The sequence below is a fragment of the Salmo salar genome, chromosome 15 (genome assembly GCF_965601325.2).
Source record: "Salmo salar chromosome 15, fSalSal1, whole genome shotgun sequence".
Lineage (NCBI taxonomy): Eukaryota > Metazoa > Chordata > Actinopteri > Salmoniformes > Salmonidae > Salmo > Salmo salar.
In genome coordinates, this window is record NC_138305.1 from 49,106,599 (window position 1) to 49,129,043 (window position 22,445).

Sequence of the window (22,445 nt, forward strand, 5' to 3'; positions counted from 1 at the left end):
CAACTCACAGATCACTGCACCTGTACATAGCCCATCTATAATTTAGCCTAAACAACTACCGCTTCTCCTACTGTATTTATTTATTTATTTTGCTCCTTTGCACCCCATTATTTCTATTTCTATTTTGCACTTTCTTCTACTACAATTCTACCATTCCAGTGTTTTACTTGCTATATTGTATTTACTTTGCCACCATGGCCTTTTTGCCTTTACCTCCCTTATCTCACCTCATTTGCTCACATTGTATATAGACTTATTTTTCTACTGTATTATTGACTGTATGTTTGTTTTACTCCATGTGTAACTCTGTGTTGTTGTATGTTGTCGAACTGCTTTGCTTTATCTTGGCCAGGTCGCAATTGTAAATGAGAACTTGTTCTCAACTTGCCTACCTGGTTAAATAAAGGTGAAATAAATAAATAAAATAAAATTAGGAAACTAGAATTGACATGAAACTTCTTATGATGGGATGTACGGAATGTTGGCATATTGGCAGTTAATTTGAAAAATACATTTTGGTCAGGGAGTTGGTCAACCATGGTTTGCCAGTGTTGTGATAAGATATCGTGTAAAAGAATGAATTTGAAGAATTTATCTGCACTACATGTTTGATTCCATAATGTTTTCAAATGAACTGCCAATATGCCAACATTCCGTTCAAACAGTCATTCCTCAGCCATACACTGAGTGAAATCAGTAGATGATAGGACTTAGACAAGTTGTAAATGCAACAAGTACTGATATTGTATCATATAATAGCACTCTCAGCTTTGAGAGAGAGAGAGAGATATCCTATGCCTTTGTTTTATTTTCCTGCATAAGTAAAATCAGGATTATGCTATTCATTCTAATTAGACTGGTTTGGATTTCTGCTGAACCAATATGGCTGCCATTTTCACCCCATTCTGGAGCTTGGAGGGTTTATGACATAGAGTAACCCCTCTAGTAATTTAATAGGATCTCTATGGCTGGGTCTACCAAATCTGCAAGTGTCACGTCATCATTGAAGACTCCTTTGGCGCCATCGACTGTATCTCACTAAACCAAGAAAACTAAATTGTTCATTTCGCTCCTCTGTTTTGCCATCAGCATGTCATATTGCTTTGTGTATGGCTAGTGAAAATCTTTAAAACAAGATGCCTCAGTTGTTTATAAAAAAATATTTGCGGGCAGCCCACTTTGTTGTTGTTTGAATCACAGATTGCCCCTTTATTATGTTTAAAAGACTGTCGCCCCCTGTCAGGTGGAAGGTGCTAGTACAGGAGGTGGATGAGGAGCTGCTGAGAACTGGGGATCTGCTGTCGCTCTGGGAGGAGTACAACCGTCTGTACGACCAATGCTCCGTCCGCCTGCAACACCACCAGGAACAGTGGGGGGCACTGCTCAGCTTCCTGTCGACACCATGCCACTCCACACAGGACCTGGTCGATGCCATTAAGGTGAGTGCCACTGTCACTCGAGTTGGGGTTAATTCTAATTGAAGTTTACTGAGTGTACAAAACATAAGAAACACCTGCTCTTTCCATGACATAGACTGACCAGGTGAATCCAGGTGAAAGCTATGATCCCTTATTGATCTACTTCAGTCAGTGTAGATGAAAGGGAGGAGACAGGTTAAAGAAGGATTTTTAAGCCTTGAGGCAATTGAGACATGGATTATGCATGTGTGCCATTCTGAGGGTGAGTGATCAAGACAAAATATTTAAGTGCCTTTGAGCGGGGTATGGTAGTAGGTGCCAGGCACGCCGGTTTGAGTGTGTCAAGAACTGTAACGCTGCTGGGTTTTTCACGCTCAACAGTTTCGTGTGTAAATCAAGAATTGTCCACCACCCAAATGACATCCAGCCAACTTGACACAATTGTAGGAAGCACTAGAGTCAACATGGGCCAGCATCCCTGTGGAACGCTTTCGACACCTTGTAGAGTCATTGCCACGACAAATTGTTCTGAGGGCAAAATATTAGGGAGGTGTTCTTAATGTTTTGTACACTCAGTGTGTATATAGCTTCTTCTTTTCAGTTTATTGAGTTGAGTTTTATTTCAGTATACATGGCAGCTGAATTGAGTATACATCAAGAAAAAAACTAAGTAAATGTCAATAAGTGTGTGCGCTAATCTAGAAAGTTCAGAAGTCCGATGTTATTCAGTTCAAGCACTTCGGATGGTCAGGAGGAGGCAGCATCTCAGTCACAGCCAGGGAGTCAGAAACAGACAGGTCCGTAGCCTCATCAGCGAACAATCTCTGATCCCAACGTCCTCACCGTGCTTTGGGCTTCGTAGATAGTTTTCTATTCCTCCAGCACTACCATTTGTGCAGCACCCACTTGGGTGATGCCACTGCTGCCGCACATTTGGTAACAGTCAGAGTAGTTGACAATCTTCACTACTACAAGCCATTTCCAGTAATGTAGTCCTCTCCCGTCTCGAGTCACTTGCTTTTGCGATGTTGAGGCATTCAAACAACAACAGTCCCATTCAAAGCTAATGTTAGCTAGCCAAGCCAAACTGCCAACAGTCTTCAAACTCATTCAGATACATACAGTCTAAATAAAAACGGGTCAAAACACAACTCAGTAAATGATCAGAAACAAAAAGCGGATCAAAAATAAATAAAAAACACTTAAAAATATATTTTTTGTAACGACCCCAACACAGTCCACAGGCTGCCTCATGGACTGTGTTGGGGTCGTTACAAAAAATATATGTATATTACCTATTACTCGTTACTTCTTTCAACAATAATACTCTATTTATTACTCCCTGTGAACAGTAATTAGTATTTACCGCATCCTCACTAAATGTAAACAATGTCACCAACACAAGTAAATATTATTATGTTTTAAGTAGGCTATGTGCATTAGGCATGCAGATATCAAATCCCAGGGCATTGAGGGCAAGGATATGAACACTATCTAAGCCTACCTGGACTATGGCATCAGGCAGGCCAGCTGTCATCTGAGAGAGACAGTCCTTCAGTGCCACTGTCTTGGACATCAACATTTCCCAGGTTAGTAGTAGAGTGTCGTAGAAACAGTTATCCTCTCCTTGCAAGATGTCCAAAATCACAGTCAGTGGCTTCATGACTGCAATATTCCCTCAGGAATTTATACTCCTGGTCAGTGATGCATTATACCCCCAGTTGAGAGCAGAGAATGCTCAAATCTGCGATGGGGAAATGCAATGTTTTAAATGCTTCTCCCAATTTTCATCCCCCTCACTAAAAGCAGTTAGTAGTACTGGGTTCTTGCGTAAAACAGAAACTTGGTGAGAGGACGTCAAACTCGGGCCGAAAACAATTACATAGAATCCAAATGGCCTTTTACCAAATAGGGCTATCTTCTGTATACCACCCCTACCTTGTCACAACACAACTGATTGCCTCAAACGCATTAAGACAGAAAGAAATTCCACAAAAAAACTGATTTCGTCATATGAACTATGAACTGTAACTCAGTAAAATCAATGAAATTGTTACATGTTGCATTTATTTTTCTTCAGTATATTTAATACAAATTGTATTCAGGCTTTAACACAACAAAATGTGGAATAATTCAAGGGTATGAATACTTTCTGAAGGCACTTTAGCAGACATTCGTATCCATGGCGATTTACAGTAGTTTATGCATACGTTTTCATATGGGTAGCCCCAGCGGGAAACAAGCCCAAGATCTTGAGAGGCACGAAGGATCTGAGAGGCATATTTTTCTAATTTTACAATCAGGATTTATTAATGTGTCAAAATATTTTGGGGTAGGTGTAAGCAATATGGTAGTGGCTCCACCTTACACTCCAGGGGAGTCGAGGTGTAAGTTTGGACTTGTGAACACCTACATCTTATTGTAACACACTCCTGTTCACACCTATCCAATCCTCTCAGATCTCCACAAGTGGCTACTGGTTATGGGCTAATTTTGGATTGGGCATAATATGTGGTAGCAGGGTTTCATTACCATTCTCAGCCCAGAAATTCCAACTCTCACCCCATAAATTCCAACTCTCCCCTTTGCTCTTCCCTCTGCATTGCCCTATAATCAACAACAACAAAAAAGTGGGTTTACACTGTAGACTCCTCTTGTCTTGTCTCCACTTTGAAGAAGGCAGGGAACATTCTGTCCCGGAAGTGGGGATGTGGTGCTGTGAATGGGCTCTCAAAATAGGGCTATTCCGTGTACGGTACACAGATTATAGGGTCTTACAGGAGGCATGCATAGGTAAATAAATTGCCTAAAATGGCCACTGTCATCATGATCTTCTAAAAAATGGTCTGTGATACAAATGTAAAAAGCATGTCAAACATCCTTCCTCCCAATTAAGTTACTATGTCAGAATTGCAAAATCAATCGGAGATACCAAAATTATTTTCGGCCTATGCTGGTGTGGAATCACCCAATAGCAACAATGGGCCATGCTGTGCCTTGTGTGCGTGTGTGCGTGTGTGTGTGCGTGTGTGCGTGTGTGCGTGTGTGCGTGTGTGTGTGTGTGTGTGTGTGTGTGTGTGTGTGTGTGTGTGTGTGTGTGTGTGTGTGCGGGCATGTGTGCATGTATGTGTGTTCTCCTCTACCACATACCTGATCCTGCAGACCAAGAAAAATAAATGAGCTCGATATTATTTTGTAATCAGTGAGCAACCTATCTTCCACTCGCTCCATTAGAGCACAACCCATTCGTCATCCGTGCCTACTTCAAAAACCACTCATATACTTTTAATTAAAATACTCAGCTGTTTTGCTCTGTGAATACAAGACAAGGAGGATGTTTCCCTCTGAATTTGAGACCCAGAAAACACAAGAATATGCAGAGAAAAACAAAGCAAATACTGTGTAGCGTTGTCCCTAAGCTGATCCTAGAACTGTACCTAACGGCAACTTCTACCCGTATCATGTATGTCTTACCCAAGCCAGTGATTTTCAATTGGGGACCCCACAGGCGTGCATTTTTTTTCAAGCAATAACAAACATGAACCAACTAATCAACGGCTTGGTGATAAGTTCACTAGTGGCAGGTTAGTCATGCAAGTGTTAGAACAAAAATCTGCAGCCCTAGGCGTCTCTCAGGAGTGAATTGGCAATGTCTCACACATTTATGGCAGTAGCATCTCACTGGTGTGTGTGTGTGTGTGTGGTGTGTGTGTGTGTGTGTGTGTGTGTGTGTGTGTGTGTGTGTGTGTGTGTGTGTGTGTGTGTGTGTGTGTGTGTGTGTGTGTGTGGTGTGTGGTGTGTGTGTGGTGTGTGTGTGTGTATTTTCCAGCATCAACAGGTTGGCTTTGAGGATGTTCAAGGCAGTCTGGGCGAAGTCCTGGAAGCCTCCAAGCCTCTGATTGGACAGGCGAAGCCACTTGTCGCCTCCATCGTCCAATCAAAGTCCATGTTGTTGTCACGTGACCTGGTGCTGCTGGGCCAGGCGTTGTCAGGGAAACGTGCACGGCTTCAGGTGAGAGGAGAAAGCCATGTGTAAAATGTAAATATATAAAATAGAACAAACAGATTTTATTGTAAATATTGCGAAAAAACCTTAACACCAACATTGATGGATTTATACAACAAAATGAATGTATAGACATTTTATGAATGTATGCTCCAAAAATATATTGTATGCTAAACACAATTGGGAAATGTAATTATTTCATACTTCTACAATTGCTCAGAGAAAACTATTTAATTTAAACAAGTAATAATAATAAAATAAAACAAGATAGGTGTGAAAATTATTGGCACCCCTGTTTTCAATACTTTGTGCACCCTCCCCTTGCGAGGATAACACCACTTTTTCTATAATGCTTTATGAGATTGGAGAACACATTGGGAGGGATCTTTTACCATTCCTCCAAACAGAATCTTTGCAGATCCTTGATATCCTTCAGTCTGCGCTTATTGACAGCCCTCTTCAATACAAACCAAAGGCTTCCAATGGGGTTCAAGTATGGACACTGCAAAATGTTGCTTTTGTGTTGAATTAACCATTTCTTTGAGATTTTAATGTGTGCTTGGAATCATTGTCTTGTTGGAAGATTCACTTTCAAGTTTCAGACTCCTGGTGTAAGCAACTCGGTTTTTGGCTAAAGTGTCCTGGTACTTGGTAGAGTTCATGATGCTGTTGACCTTAACAAGAGCCCCAGGACCAGTCAAAGCAAAACAGCCCTATAACATCAAAAATCCACCACCATATTTTACAGTCGAAATTAGGTTATTTTCTGCATATGTATCCTTCTTTCGACGCCAAACCCACCAGCTCTATTTATGTCTCAGCTGACCATAACACTCATTTCCAATTCAAGTACCAATGCCATTTAGCAAACTCCAGGCGTTTTTGCTTTCAATAAAGGCTTTTTTTTATCGTAGCCATTCCAAATAGCCTATTGGCATGAAGGTGGCTTCTAATAGTGGATTTGGAGGCTGAGTGACCACGAAATGCTGTAATTCTCCAACTATGGCCCTTGGACTTTTCTTTGCTTCCCAAACGATCTTCCTCACTATTTGTGGGGACAAGATGTACAGTGTGCATTTCAGAAAATATTCAGACCCCTTAACTTTTTCCACATTTTGTTACATTACAGCCTTATTCTAAAATTGATTAAATAGTTTTCCCCCCATCAATCTACACACAATATCCCATAATGTCAGAGCAAAAACAGGTTTTTAGATTTTTTTTAAATGTATTAAAAATAAAAAACGGAAATATCACTGTCACAAAATCCTTCGTTGTGTTGCAGGGAAGACCAAAATGCAGCGGAGTTGTGGATACTCATATTTTAATTAACAAAAAAAGAGTAAAGCATCCACTTGACAAAACAATAAATGATAACCACAACACTAAACAGTTTTGCAGGCTCACCAACGCAGTGCAAAAACAACTACCCACAAAACCAAGTGACAAACATACTCCTACATATATGACTCCCAATCAGGAACAACGATCCCCAGCTGTTCCTGATCAGGAGTCACAAGACCAACACAGAACAATCACACACACAAGACTGCCACGTCCTGACCCCAAAACTACTACAACAGCTCCATCTGCTGGTCAGGACGTGACAGTCACATTTACATAATTACATAAGTATCAGACCCTTTACGCAGTACTTTGTTGAAGCACCTTTGGCAGTGATTACAGCCTCATCTTTTTGGATATGACGCTACAAGCTTGGCACACCTGTATTTGGGGAGTTTCTCCCATTCTTCTCTGCACATCCTCTCTAGCTCTGTCAGGTTGGATGGGGAGCATCGCTGCAAAGCGATTTTCAGGTCTCTCCAGAGATGTTCGATCGGGTCTACGGTCCTGAGCACTCTGGTGCAGGTTTACATCAAGGATCTCTCTGTACTTTGCGCCTTTAATCTCTCCCTCAATCCTGATTGGTCTCCCAGTCGCTGCCGCTGAAAATCATCCCCACAGCATGATGTTGCCACCAGCATGCTTCACTTTAGTGATGGTGCCAGGTTTCCTCCAGATGAGGCGCTTGGCATTCAGGCCAAAGAGTTCAATCTTGGTTTTAGAACAGAGAATCTTGTTTCTCATGGTCTGAGAGTCCTGTAGATGCCTTTTGGCAAACTCAAAGCATGCTGTCATCTGCTTTTTACTGAGGGGTGGCTTCCGTCTAGCCACTCTACCATAAATTACCTGATTGGTGTGGAGTGCTGCAGAGATGGTTGTCCTTCTGGAAGGTTCTCCCATCTCCACAGAGGAACTCTGGAGCTCTGTCAGAGTAACCATTGGGTTCTTAATCACCTCCCTGACCAAGGCCCTTCACTCCCGATTGCTCAGTTTGGCTGGATGGCCTGCTCTAGAAAGTGTCTTGGTGGTTCCAAACTTCTTCCATTTAAGAATGATGGAGGCCACTGTGTTCTTGGGGACTTTCAATGCTGCAGAAATGTTTTGTGACCCTTCCCCAGATCTGTGCCTCAACACAATCCTGTCTCGGAGCTCTACGGACAATTCCTTCAACCTCATGACTTGATTTTTGCTCTGACATGCACTGTCAACTGTGAGACCTTATATAGACAGGTGCCTGTCTTTCCAAATCATGCCCAATCCATTGAATTTACCACATGTGGACTCCAATCATCTCAAGGATGATCAATGGAAACAGGATGGACCTGAGCTCAATTTTGAGTCTTATCGTAAAGGGTCTGAATACTTACGTAAAAAATAAGGTATTTCTGTTTTTTAATACATGTGCAAAAATATCTAAAAGCCTGCTCTCACTTTGTCATTATGGGGTATTGTGTGTAGATGAAACAAACAAAGCAATAAACAATTTTAGAATAAGGCTGTAACGTAACAAAATGTGGAAAAAGTCAAGGGGTCTGAATACTTTCCGAATGCACTGTACATGCATCCTCTACCCGGCAAATTTACCAGTGGTTTTAAACATCTTAATTGTTCCTCTAATTGTGGTAAGTGGTATATTTGGTTTTTCTGTTGTTTTTTTGTACCCGTTGCCTGATTTTTGAAAGTCAACAATCATTTGTCTCTTTTCATTCGTGAGTTCTTTTCCTTTCCCCATGGTGATGGATGACAAAAGGATTTTACATGCGTGTTACCACATTTTTATACCCCAGTGAAACAGGAAGCCATGGAAGCCACAATACAGTTCCTTAAAATGAGATGAACTTAAATAAAGTAGAATGTTAATTCAGATGTCATTAAGTTTGATTTTATGTATAAAAATCTTTAGGTTAGGGTTAGCCAATTTTTTGTTGTTGCATACAATATAGCTCGGTATTTGTGTTGTTTCTTTTATCGTATTTTTTGCTCATCAAGGGTGGCAATTATTTTGGACTTCACTGTATGCGTTTGTGTGTTTGCTTACAGGATGATTTGGATCAACGCCGCACAATTAGCAGTAGTATGGATTCACTGGAGCTGCAGACCGAGGCTTTGCGTCACATGCTCACTTCTGATGTCTGCAGCATGGACAGTGTGAAGGTGAGTCAGACAACACACACACACACACACACACACACACACACACACACACACACACACACACATATTTATTCATTGCTCCTTCAGACTGCTCTGATGGAGCTGAGCCATCTGCGTCCTGCCCTGGATGACCTCACTGAGGCAAGCCTTTCTGGGACCCTGGATGGCCTGGAAGCAGATAGACTGAAGTCCCTGACCAGGAAGTGGGCACAGGCCCTCTACTGCACCTCCCACATGAACAGGTAAGTGGGCCCATTGTTTACAGATCTACTGTAGGATCAGCCTCCTCTCCCCCAATCCTTACCTTAACCATTAGCGGGGAAAGTGCAAAACTGACCCAATATCAGCTGGGGGGGTACAATTTACATTAATTCCCAAGAATAAACGTAAGGGATTTTACTGAATAATTGGACATGTATTGTGTGTGTGTTTGTGTACTTACACGTGTGTGTGTGTGTGTGTGTGCTCAACAGAAAATTGCAAGCTGATGCCCAGCACTCCCAGAGCCTTCAACAGAAGTGGGACAGCTGGGAGGGCTTCCAGGAGAAGATGGAGGAGGACTTGGCCCCAGACGTTTCTGGAAACTACTCCGGCCTCCGTGAGCAACTGGCAATCCATCAGGTTCATTACCCTTTTTTTTAAATTAAATCTTCTCCCATTGTTCTAATCATCAGATGATCTTCTCAATCATTATGGCTGGCATTGTATCGCCACCCATCTCTTAGAGGTCCTGAATAAGATATATATATATTTCAGATTTTATTGAACAGATAGAGAGAGGATGAAAGTGGGGAAAGATAGTGAAAGGATGTGTCAAAGGCCAGTAGGCCAGATTCTAACGTATGGCGGCACTGTAAACATACATGTCTGCTAGAGGCTGCAGCATTACCGATAGACCAGCCAGGAGAATGAGATATCTTTTTAATAAAAATTGAACAACATAAAGGCAATCAAATGAAAATGAACTAGTATATTTTAGGAAGCAGTTATGGCACACGGTGGGCATATAGGGCTTCTGCAATATCTCACTGACCACTGTGTATTTATTTCAGGCTAAGCTACATATTAGTGCTTGAGGTGTCAATACAGACCCGGGTTTGATCCCGGGCTGTGTCACAACCGGCCGTGACCGGGAGTCCCATAAGCCGGCGCACAATTTACCCAGCGTCGTCCGGGTTAGGGGAGCATTTGGCCCGGGGGGGCTTTACTTGGCTCATCAGGCTCTAGTGCCTCCTTGTGCCTGCAGGCTGACTTTGGTCGTCAGTTGAATGTGTTTCCTCCGACACATTGGTGCTGGTGGGCGTTAACCTCTTGAGGACCCCTTCGAGATAAAATCCCGTTAACGGGATTGGTTGGACAACAACCAGTGAGATAGCACGGCGCGAAATTCAAAACACAAAAATCTCAAAATTAAAATTCAAGTATTATACGGCATTTTAAAGATACTCTTCTCGTTAATCCAACCACATTGTCCGATTTCAAAAAGGCTTTATGGTGAAAGCAAAACATTAGATTATTTTAGGATAGCACCTTAGCAAAAAAAAAAAACAGCCATTTTCCAAGCACGGATAGCCGTCACAAAACCAGATATACAGCTAAAATTAAGCACTAACCTTTGACAATCTTCATCAGATGACACTCCTAGGACACCATGTTAGACAATACATGCATTTTTTGTTCGATGAAGTTCATATTTATATCCAAAAACCCCATTTTACATTGGAGTGTGACGTTCAGAAAATGTTTTCTCCCCATAACCCTCCGGTGAATGGGCACATAAATTTACAGAAATACTCATCATAAACGTTGACAAGATTTATAACAATTATTTAAAGAATTATAGATAATCTACTCCTTTATGCAACCGCTTTGTCAGATTTCAAAATAACTTTACGGAGAAAGCACATTGTTCAATATTCTGAGTACAGAACTTAGCCTTCAATGCTAAGCTATACAGTTAGCCTACAACCAGGGTATCGACAATGTTCGAAATATTTTCTTACCTTTGCTGATCTTCGGCGGAATGCACTCGGAAGGACTCCCACTTCCACAAGAAATGTTCATTTGTTCTGCAAAGTCCTTTATGTCCAAATACCTCCGTTTTGTTGGCCCATCCAGAACACTTTACAATGCCATGAGGCGTGGGCGCAAATCCATAGACGAAAAGTTCAAAAGTTCCATTACCGTTTGTAGAAACATGTCAAACGATTTTTACAATCAATCTTCAGGGTATTTTTTTACGTAAAATTGCGATAATTTTCCAACCGGACAATAGGTATTCATATCCCAGAAGAAAAATAACGAACAGCGAACTCGCGTGCATGCGCGTCACGAGACACCTGTCCTCAGACTGGCCAGTGATTGACTGAGCCACAATTTTCTGCCGGTAACAGGAGACGGATGAAACCAGTTTCTAAAGATTGTTGACAGCCAATGGAAGCCTTAGGAGGTTCAACGTAAACCCTATCTCACTGTAGTTTCTCAAGGGATTCAAAAGAAGAACTACATTTCTCATTTCTCCCACTTCCTGGTTCAATTTTTCTCAGGTTTTTGCCTGCCATATGAGTTCTGTTATACTCACAGACACCATTCAAACAGTTTTAGAAACTTCAGAGTGTTTTCTATCCAAATCTACTAATAATATGCATATTCTATTTTCTGGACCAGAGTAGTAACCTGTTTAAATTGGGTACGTTTTTCATCCGGCCGTGAAAATACTGCCCCCTAGCCCTGGAGCGCGGTTTGGCGGGTCATGTTTTGGAGGACGCATGACTCAACTATCGCCTCTCCTGAGCCTGTTGGGGAGTTGCCACCATGAGACAAGATCGTAATTGGAAATGATGAAATTGGGGAGAAAAAGGGGTAAAAAAATAAAACAACAGTACGGTTGTTCATGACAACGTTCGATAGTCTTGATTTAACTCTAGCATATTATTCACACATTCATGTTGATTAAGTCCATTATCAGTCCTAAGCCACTGCTCTGATATTTAATGCATTCTAAGGTCAGAAGAGGACTGGCTACCCCTCTGAACCTGTTTCCTCTCTAGGTTTCTTCCTTGGTTTGTGCCTTCTAGGTTGTTTTTCCTGGCCACTGTGCTTCTGCTTCTGCATTGCTTGGTTTGGGGTTCAGGCCAGGTATAAGTAAAGCACTTTGTGACAGCTGATGATGTAAAAAGGGCTGTATTCAATGAATTTGGTTAATTGATATTCCTTGTTATTAAACAGAGACTCCGGATTGAAGTATTGGCTGGGCACCAACTCTTGAGAGGGGTGATCGTCAACTCAATGAGGTCAATTGAAGACACACCAGAGGAGAAAAGGTAAAGGAATGCAGTAGGCTACATTTCTAGCAGGGTTGGGGTCAATTTGAATTGAAGTCAATCAATAGAAAAAACGTTATATGAATTAAATTGCTTCTCCTTCTTAGTTCATTGAAAGGTCATTGAAGAGATATACTTTTTTCAATTATTGAATTGGAATCTAAGTTTATTTCCTGAATTAACCTTGAAATTACCCTGAACCTTATTTTCAGAATGCATAACTCAAAGCTAATAACTCAAAGTAGTATCATTAAACAAAACTGAAATATGTGTGAATTGAAAGATAAATAACTCTCAATTAAAGATAATATCATAACACTATTCTATTTTATGTCTTACAAAAAAAACTAAATATTACAACAACAAAGAAGTCTCAGACATCATTACACGCACGATAGAACAGCAGAATATACACCATTTTATTTTACCACACTGCTCAACACACCTCACCTATATTTCGTCCACAAAACAAAAACAATAACAAAGGTGCGTGGGCGGGCATGTGGTGCTGTTTCCACTAATGTGGATTCCATCTTTAAGGTTATATTATATGAGTGTGGGTGGGTGTTTTCCATCTTCATTTTAACACTATAAATTTCAACACGGCCAACTATGTGGTTACGCTGGGTTTATCACTCCCTCTCACACTGGACTTACTGTAGGCGTTCTGGCCGCTAGTGGTTAGGAAATCAAAGCTTGCAGTCTTCTATTTCTTCTGAGGATCTGCCATCTCGTAAAGTAATAAAAAATGTGGTTTTCCTGCCTCGTTCTTTCTAGCTTGGGTAATGGCGTCCCAGCTGTGACCATAATTCACACAAACACACACTCACATAAACACACAAATAGGCATACATGTGAACACATGCACGTGGGCACACACAAACGCATGCACGCATGTGCACGTGCATACAAAACACACACACACACACACACACACACACACACACACACACACACACACACACACACACACACACACACACACACACACACACACACACACACACACACTGGGGAGCTGTACTATTCTCTGGAACAGCAAGATGGCTGACACTAAGGACCGTCACATAATTCGGTCGTTGTGCAGCTAGCGTGGAAACTTCCAAGCTTTATAAAAAAACACTCTGGTTACGTCCCAATAATCTCTCTTTTGTCCTGAAGGAAATTACTGATATATGGAAACTCCCTCTAGCTCATTTTCAATTTGTGTAGGGAGGTGAATGAGTGCACACTTCAGGAGGAAGGGGAGATTATTGGGCACAACAACTGCTCCAAACCCCATCTCCTCCAACTTCATCTTCGTATCAGCCTAAGAGTTATAGTTTGCGTCCCACATGGCACCCTATTCACTATAGAGTGCACTACTTTTGACTAGTCATATGGATGTGTCATTTGGGGCACATCCATAGAGGCCTGTCAGTTAGACAGTGTTTTATCAGTAGAAACAGGAGGAGAATGATTTAAGTGGAGGTTTGCCAAAAACTGCAGATTGAATTATCTGGCTAAATCTGGAACATTTACTGAACTGTTGTTGATCTATGTGCATTCATCCATGTCAAATAAATCAGATCATTGATCAGATCTGATATCTTGATTCACCGAGCCTATGTTTTGTTATTATCGTCGGTGAATTAAACGCGTTTCTATGGGGACCAGGTTCAGGTCATATTTTCCAGATTTTGTTCAAAATAGTAGAATATAAACACTTTGTTTCAATTATCCAAAAACAATCTATGCATTCACCTGCAAGTAGGGATTCTAAAAAGTTGTCTATATCATTATTCCTGCAATTGCTTACCATGTTTCCCGGAAATTTCGAGAAAATGTGTGGGATACCTATCTGTGTATATTACTAGTTGGTAGCCCCATTAGTTGGTTTATTGGAGTAGGCTATATTTCTCAAATTCCCCCTAAAAAGCTGCCGGCCGAGTGTGGAGTAACGAGAGACCCTGAATACCAAAGCTGTTCAATAGCATGAATACCATGGGGACAATTAAAACCTTTTACTGCTGTGGGCTAAATCAGGGTCACACAGAGTGTCTTAAACAAATCTACTTTGAAACAGAAGTATCCACCTCACACATGGTTATAACCTTAAAAAAAATAAGACACCTGTACCATGTCAGACATAGAGTTGAAATGTATTCCATTTTGAGTTTGCATCCCAATATAAAATTTGATATACAGTATATCAAAGAAGTCTGAAATATAACAAAACCGTTTGACTGGGAAACACATTCTCCATTTAATTTTTTTTTTTTATATACAGTTGAAGTCAGAAGTTTACATAAACCTTAGCCAAATACATTTAAACTTGGTTTTTCACAATTCCTGACATTTAATCATAGTAAAAATTCCTTGTCTTAGTTCAGTTAGGATCCCCACTTTATTTCAAGAATGTGAAATGTCAGAATAATAGTAGAGACACTGATTTATTTCAGCTTTTATTTCTTTCATCACATTCCCAGTGGGTCAGAAGTTTACATACACTCAATTAGTATTTGGTAGCATTGCCTTTAAAATGTTTAACTTGGTTCAAACATTTCGGGTAGCCTTCCACAAGCTTCCCACAATAAGTTGGGTGAATTTTGCCCCATTCCTCCTGACAGAGCTGGTGTAACTGAGTCAGGTTTTTAGGCCTCCTTGCTCGCACACGCTTATTCAGTTCTGCCCACACATTTTCTATAGGATTGAGGTCAGGGCTTTGTGATGGCCACACCAATACCTTGACTTTGTTGTCTTTAAGCTATTTTGCCACAACTTTGGAAGTATGCTTGGGTTCATTGTCCATTTGGAAGACCCATTTGTGACCAAGCTTTAACTACCTGACTGATGTCTTGAGATTTTGCTTCAATATATCCACATAATTTCCCCTCCTCATGATGCCATCTATTCCTGCAGCAAAGCACCCCCACAACATGATGCTGCCACCCCAGTGCTTCATGGTTGGGATGGTGTTCTTCTGCTTGCAAGCCTCCCTCTTTTTCCTCCAAACATAACAATGGTCATTATGGCCATACAGTTCTGTTTTTGTTTCATCAGACCAGAGGACATTTCTCCAAAAAGTGTGATCTTTGTCCCCATGTGCAGTTGCAAACTGCGGTTTTGGAGCAGTGGCTTCTTCCTTGCTGAGCGGCCTTTCAGGTTATGTCAATATAGGACTCATTTTACATTTACATTTACATTTACATTTATGTCATTTAGCAGACGCTCTTATCCAGAGCGACTTACAAATTGGTGCATTCACCTTATGATATCCAGTGGAACAACCACTTTACAATAGTACATATATATATTATTATTTTTTTTTGGGGGGGGGGGGGGGGGGGGGTTAGAAGGATTACTTTATCCTATCCCAAGTATTCCTTAAAGAGGTGGGGTTTCAGGTGTCTACGGAAGGTGATGATTGACTCCGCTGTCCTGGCGTCGTGAGGGAGCTTGTTCCACCATTGGGGTGCCAGAGCAGCGAACAGTTTTGACTGGGCTGAGCAGGAACTGTGCTTCTGCAGAGGTAGGGGGGCCAGCAGGCCAGAGGTGGATGAACGCAGTGCCCTTGTTTGGGTGTAGGGCCTGATCAAAGCCTGAAGGTACGGAGGTGCCGTTGCCCTCACAGCTCCGTAGGCAAGCACCATGGTCTTGTAGCAGATGCGAGCTTCAACTGGAAGCCAGTGGAGTGTGCGGAGGAGCGGGGTGACGTGAGAGAACTTGGGAAGGTTGAACACCAGACGGGCTGCGGCGTTCTGGATGAGTTGTAGGGGTTTAATGGCACAGGCAGGAAGCCCCGCCAACAGGGAGTTGCAGTAATCCAGATGGGAGATGACAAGTGCCTGGATTAGGACCTGCGCCGCTTCCTGTGTAAGGCAGGGTCGTACTCTGCGAATGTTGTATAGCATGAACCTACAGGATCCAGTCACCGCCTTGTTAACCTCTTGGGGCTAGGTGGGACGCTAGCGTGCCACCCGTGGTGCACTCCATCAACAGCAGGTGCATTTCAAGAGCGGCAAATTTGAATCCAAATAAATGTCAAAATTCAAATTTTTCAAAAATACAACTATGTTACACCATTTGAAAGATAAACATCTCCTTAATCTAACCACGTTTTACGATTTCAAAAAGGTTTTACGGCGAAAGCATAAATTTAGAGTATGTTAGGACAGTACATTTACAAGAGTTGTGTGTAATGTTTTGTCAAGTCAAAGACAGGGTCACCAAAACCATAAAACCAGCTAAAATGATACACTAACCTTTTACAATCTCCATCAGATGACACTCCTAGGACATTATGTTAGACAATGCATGCATTTTTAGTTCTATCAAGTTGATATTTATATCCAAAAACAGCGTTTTACTATGGCATTGATGTTGAGGAAATCGTTTCCCTCCAATAACCGGCAGTCAAGTCAGCGTTACAAATTAAATAATTAAAATTAGAAAACATTGGTAAAATATTATATTGTCATTTAAAGAATTATAGATTTACATCTTTTGAACGCAATCAACTTGCCAGATTTAAAAATAACCTTACTGGGAAATCACACTTTGCAATAATCTGAGCACTGTGCCCAGAAAAATACGCGTTGCGATACAGACTAGACGTCATGTTGGGGAGATCTAAAATCGAAAATACTATGTAAATAATCCATTACCTTTGATTCTCTTCATCAGATGTCACTTCCAGGTATCACAGGTCCATAACGAATGTAGTTTTGTTCAAAAAAGCTCATCATTTATGTCCAAAAATCTCCGTCTCGTTAGCACATGATGTAAGCCAGCCGGACTTCTCGTCATGAACGAGGGGAAAAAATATATTTCCGTTCGTTCAAACATGTCAAACGTTGTATAGCATAAATCATTAGGGCCTTTTTTAACCAGAACATGAATAATATTCAAGGTGGACGAATGCATAGTCTTTTATAACGTATTGGAACGAGGGTACCCAACATGAAGTAGCGCGCCAGGTGTCTAATGGGACATCACCGTTCCATGGCTCTTGTTCGGTCAGATCTCCCTCCAGAAGACTCAAAACACTTTGTAAAGGCTGGTGACATCTAGTGGAAGCAATAGGAAGTGCCAAAATATTCCTAAACCCCTGTGTTTTTCAATGGGATAGGTTTAAAGTCAATACAACACATCAGGTATCCACTTCCTGTCAGAAAATGTCTCAGGGTTTTGCCTGCCAAATGAGTTCTGTTATACTCACAGACACCATTCAAACAGTTTTGGAAACTTTAGAGTGTTTTCTATCCATATATAATAAGTATATGCATATTCTAGTTACTGGGTAGGATTAGTAACCAGATTAAATCGGGTACATTTTTTTTATCCAGACGTGCAAATGCTGCCCCCTAGACCCAACAGGTTAGCGGAGAACAACAGGGTGTTGTCCAGGGTCACGCCGAGGCTCTTAGCACTCTGGGAGGAGGACACAATGGAGTTGTCCACCGTGATGGTGAGATCATGGAAAGGGCAGTCCTTCCCCAGGAGGAAGAGCAGCTTCATCTTGCCGAGGTTCAGCTTGAGGTGGTGATCCGTCATCCACACTGATATGTCTGCCAGACATGCAGAGATGCGATTCGCCTCCTGGTTATCAGAAGGGGGAAAGGAGAAGATTAATTGTGTGTCGTCTGCGTAGCAATGATAGGAGAGACCATGTGAGGATATGACAGAGCCAAGTGACTTGGTGTATAGTGAGAATAGGAGAGGGCCTAGAACTAAGCCCTGGGGGACACCAGTGGTGAGAGCACGTGGTGCGGAGACGGATTCTCGCCACGCCACCTGGTAGGAGCAACCTGTCAGGTAGGACGCAATCCAAGAGTGAGCCGCGCCGGAGATACCCAACTCGGAGAGGGTGGAGAAGAGGATCTGATGGTTCACAGTATCAAAGGCAGCAAGTAGGTATAGAAGTTTGAGAGAAGAGGAGAGAGAGTTAGCTTTAGCAGTGTGGAGAGCCTCCGTGACACAGAGAAGAGCAGTCTCAGTTGAATGACCAGCCTTGAAACCTGACTGATTTGGATCAAGAAGGTCATTCTGAGATAGATAGGAGGAGAGCTGGCCAAGGACGGCACGTTCAAGAGTTTTGGAGAGAAAAGAAAGAAGGGATACTGGTCTGTAGTTGTTGACATCGGAGGGATCGAGTGTAGGTTTTTTGAGAAGGGGTGCAACTCTCGCTCTCTTGAAGACGGAAGGGACGTAGCCAGCGGTCAAGGATGAGTTGATGAGCGAGGTGAGGTAAGGGAGAAGGTCTCCGGAAATGGTCTGGAGAAGAGAGGAGGGGATAGGGTCAAGTGGGCAGGTTGTTGGGCGGCCGGCCGTCACAAGACGCGAGATTTCATCTGGAGAGAGAGGGGAGAAAGAGGTCAAAGCACAGGGTAGGGCAGTGTGAGCAGGACCAGCGGTGTCGTTTGACTTAGCAAACGAGGATCGGATGTCGTCAACCTTCTTTTCAAAATGGTTGACGAAGTCATCCGCAGAGAGGGAGGAGGGGGGGGAGGGGGAGGAGGATTCAGGAGGGAGGAGAAGGTAGCAAAGAGCTTCCTAGGGTTAGAGGCAGATGCTTGGAATTTAGAGTGGTAGAAAGTGGCTTTAGCAGCAGAGACAGAAGAGGAGAATGTAGAGAGGAGTGAGTGAAAGGATGCCAGGTCCGCAGGGAGGCGAGTTTTCCTCCATTTCCGCTCGGCTGCCCGGAGCCCTGTTCTGTGAGCTCGTAGTGAGTCGTCGAGCCACGGAGCAGGAGGGGAGGACCGAGCCGGCCTGGAGGATAGGGGACAGAGAAAATCAAAGGATGCAGAAAGGGAGGAGAGGAGGGTTGAGGAGGCAGAATCAGGAGATAGGTTGGAGAAGGTTTGAGCAGAGGGAAGAGATGATAGGATGGAAGAGGAGAGAGTAGCGGGAGAGAGAGAGCGAAGGTTGGGACGGCGCAATACCATCCGAGTAGGGGCAGAGTGAGAAGTGTTGGATGAGAGCAAGAGGGAAAAGGATACAAGGTAGTGGTCGGAGATTTGGAGGGGAGTTGCAATGAGATTAGTGGAAGAACAGCATCTAGTAAAGATGAGGTCAAGCGTATTGCCTGCCTTGTGAGTAGGGGGGGAAGGTGAGAGGGTGAGGTCAAAAGAGGAGAGGAGTGGAAAGAAGGAGGCAGAGAGGAATGAGTCAAAGGTAGACGTGGGGAGGTTAAAGTCACCCAGAACTGTGAGAGGTGAGCCATCCTCAGGAAAGGAACTTATCAAGGCGTCAAGCTCATTGATGAACTCTCCAAGGGAACCTGGAGGGCGATAAATGATAAGGATGTTAAGCTTGAAAGGGCTGGTAACTGTGACAGCATGGAATTCAAATGAGGAGATAGACAGATGGGTCAGGGGAGAAAGAGAGAATGTCCACTTGGGAGAGATGAAGATTCCAGTGCCACCACCCCGCTGGCTCGATGCTCTAGGGGTATGCGAGAACACGTGGGCAGACGAAGAGAGAGCAGTAGGAGTAGCAGTGTTATCTGTGGTAATCCATGTTTCCGTCAGCGCCAGGAAGTCTAGGGACTGGAGGGTAGCATAGGCTGAGATGAACTCAGCCTTGTTGGCTGCAGACCGGCAGTTCCAGAGGCTGCCGGAGACCTGGAACTCCACGTGGGTCGTGCGCGCTGGGACCACCAGGTTAGAGTGGCAGCGGCCACGCGGTGTGAAGCGTTTGTATGGCCTGTGCAGAGGGGAGAGAACAGGGATAGACAGACACATAGTTGACAAGCTACAGAAGTGTTGTTTCTTGTATTATTGTCTCTTGTGTCTTTAGAGAACTGTTTCACTTTGATATCCTTTTTCTTCTGTCCTGATTTTCTCTTTTCTTCTGTTAACTAGATATTCTTTGTTGTTCTTCGTTAGCTAGCTAGCTTCTTCCAAAAGAGTCCCTAGCAACTGCTTAGCAACTGGTAAACAATTCAGCTAGCTAAGATAACTACAATTTTATGAAAAATAGTTATTTTTCAAAAGCCTATCTTCTTTGTTTGTTGCTTGTTTTTTCTCCTATTCAGTCTTGCAGTTTTCTTTTGCTTTTTTCCGATGTACTTCACTCTAAAAACCATGTAAATTTCAATATTTGTAGGAGCTCATTTTTCAGCTGCTAATGCTCAAATTGGAGTTCCGGAACTCGATAGATAGATAGATCAATATACCTTCCAGTTGAATCGTTTTTTACGAATAAATGCATAAATGACCAATTTTAAACAATAAAAATGGGACACTTACCACGTTTTTTTTCGCCATCCCACTAGTTCTATTTCACTGAACTTACTTTCAAGGAACTACCCTTGCAGTTACTTTCAGAGAAAACCTTTGCGTTTTACTCTGTAATGCTGCCTAAGCTACTTAAATGTATTTGTTTCTGACTTGTATCTGATTTTTTACCACGATGTAATGGAATGGGAGTTATCCTTTCACATCATTACAATACAATACATTACTTGCTTTAGTGGTCCATTTGCATGGATATTCAAAATGTTTTCTTGTCACAGTATTCAACCTACACACATCACAAGCTGGGAGCAGCACTGGGGCACTTCGGGGTAATGTATTTCAGTGATGTGCTCGCTAGTTATCCTTATATGGTGTAAATGACCCTCTGCCCTCATTTTCTCTCTTTTCCTCCCCCCTTCCCTCTCCTTCCCCTCTCCTCTTCTCTCCTCTGCCCTCCTATCTTATCCTTTCCTCCCCCTTCCTTCTCTCCCTCTCTACTCTCCTCTCCTCCAAGCAGGCCTGACCTCACCCTAAAGCTCGCCCAGATGAGAGAGCGATGGCAGCGGATTGTTAGTGTGGCACAGCAGCGAAGTAGCCTGGTGCAGGAACGGCTGGGCCAGTGGCGGTTCTACACCCGGGGTGTGAGGAGGCTAGGGGGGCTGCTGAGAGATGTGGAGACCTTACTTCCTTCTGCTGCTCAGGCCCTCTGCACTCTGCAGCAGCTACCATGTTCCCTGGAGGACTTGAGGGTGAGAACATCATATAATTAAATAAATTATCTGTGATGAATGGTAATTCCATTTTTATAGAGACCATGCTAATTCAGAGCTATCAGGGCAATATTTGCTATTTCTAAACATGTATGTGATTTTGGAGTACCGCAGCTAGCGATTGCGCAATGCACAACACACTTTAGGTGCGGTTTATTTTCATTCCACAACTTGATACACTAAAAGATAGGTTTTTGAGATATCCATTTGAACATAATGTTAAATCATTTTTTTTTTTTTTTTTTTTGTATTGAGTCACTATCAGTACAATCAGAATCATAATCACAATTTTTGAACAATTACACCTCCCATCCTTCCCGCCCCCCATCCCCAACAAACCTCTGGCAGCTCCACCTCATCCCCAAACTTGGTCTAAACACAATACTGGTATGAAGAACAAAAACATACAAATCGAATAATAACAAACAAACAATAAAATAAAAAGTACACACAACAAGAGTGTTGCTTCTAACACCTTCTACTCCTCTCTGTTAAATAGGCTAACAAATGCTAACCCATCATAGGTGAAACTATACAGTAACTAAGACTGCTTTGTCTCCCCTCTTCAGCGTGCTGAAGAGACTCTCGCCCAAAACAACGGCTTCTACAGACACACACTAGAGACAGGCAGGCTGCTGTCCTCCATGGCAGAGCTACAGACACAGGCCCAGCTACAGACAGAGTTACAGACCTTGCAGGAGTCCTGGGACCACGCCAGGGAGCTACTGGGAGAAAGGAGAATCCTGCTGGAAGCTGTTATTCGGGTATATCAGTCAATCAATTAACCAATCAATCCCTTGGAAGCACTTGAACGTGAGCGCTAATTTTACATTGTAGTCATTTTTTACTTTTTTGTCATATAACAGATGCTCTTATCCAGAGCAACTTGCAATCAGTGCATTTTACGAAGCAAATAAGCTAAACCAATATCATCGTCATTGCAAGTAAAACCTTCAAAATCAGTGCGAGAAGAAAATAAAAATAAACTGTTAAAGATCCTCTTTACACAGAACTTTTGCATCTGAGCTTGCTATTGACCCAAGTGTTACACTAACTGGACAGAAATATTGTTCAGAAATGACCCTTACTATTAGACAGAAAGGAGCACACCTCCCTACACATGAACATTTGGGTCGACCAATAATAGATTATTTTGAAACAAAGAAAACAGAGATAGAATGCAAAAAGAGCAGCCCTTTTTTTGATCTTTC

At 42.4% G+C, this 22,445-nt stretch overlaps 1 protein-coding gene across 1 annotated transcript in view; it reads left to right on the plus strand.

Moving 5' to 3' along the window:
- The window catches only part of syne2a (spectrin repeat containing, nuclear envelope 2a), a 216,192-nt gene that overhangs the window by 148,241 nt on the left and 45,506 nt on the right, over window positions 1–22,445 (plus strand). The window contains exons 83-90 of the mRNA XM_082961486.1: window positions 1,244–1,439; window positions 5,248–5,430; window positions 8,809–8,922; window positions 9,010–9,164; window positions 9,396–9,543; window positions 12,151–12,245; window positions 20,979–21,213; window positions 21,804–21,998. Coding sequence (XP_082817612.1) covers window positions 1,244–1,439; window positions 5,248–5,430; window positions 8,809–8,922; window positions 9,010–9,164; window positions 9,396–9,543; window positions 12,151–12,245; window positions 20,979–21,213; window positions 21,804–21,998 — 1,321 coding nt within the window. The remainder of the gene's footprint in view (window positions 1–1,243; window positions 1,440–5,247; window positions 5,431–8,808; window positions 8,923–9,009; window positions 9,165–9,395; window positions 9,544–12,150; window positions 12,246–20,978; window positions 21,214–21,803; window positions 21,999–22,445) is intronic.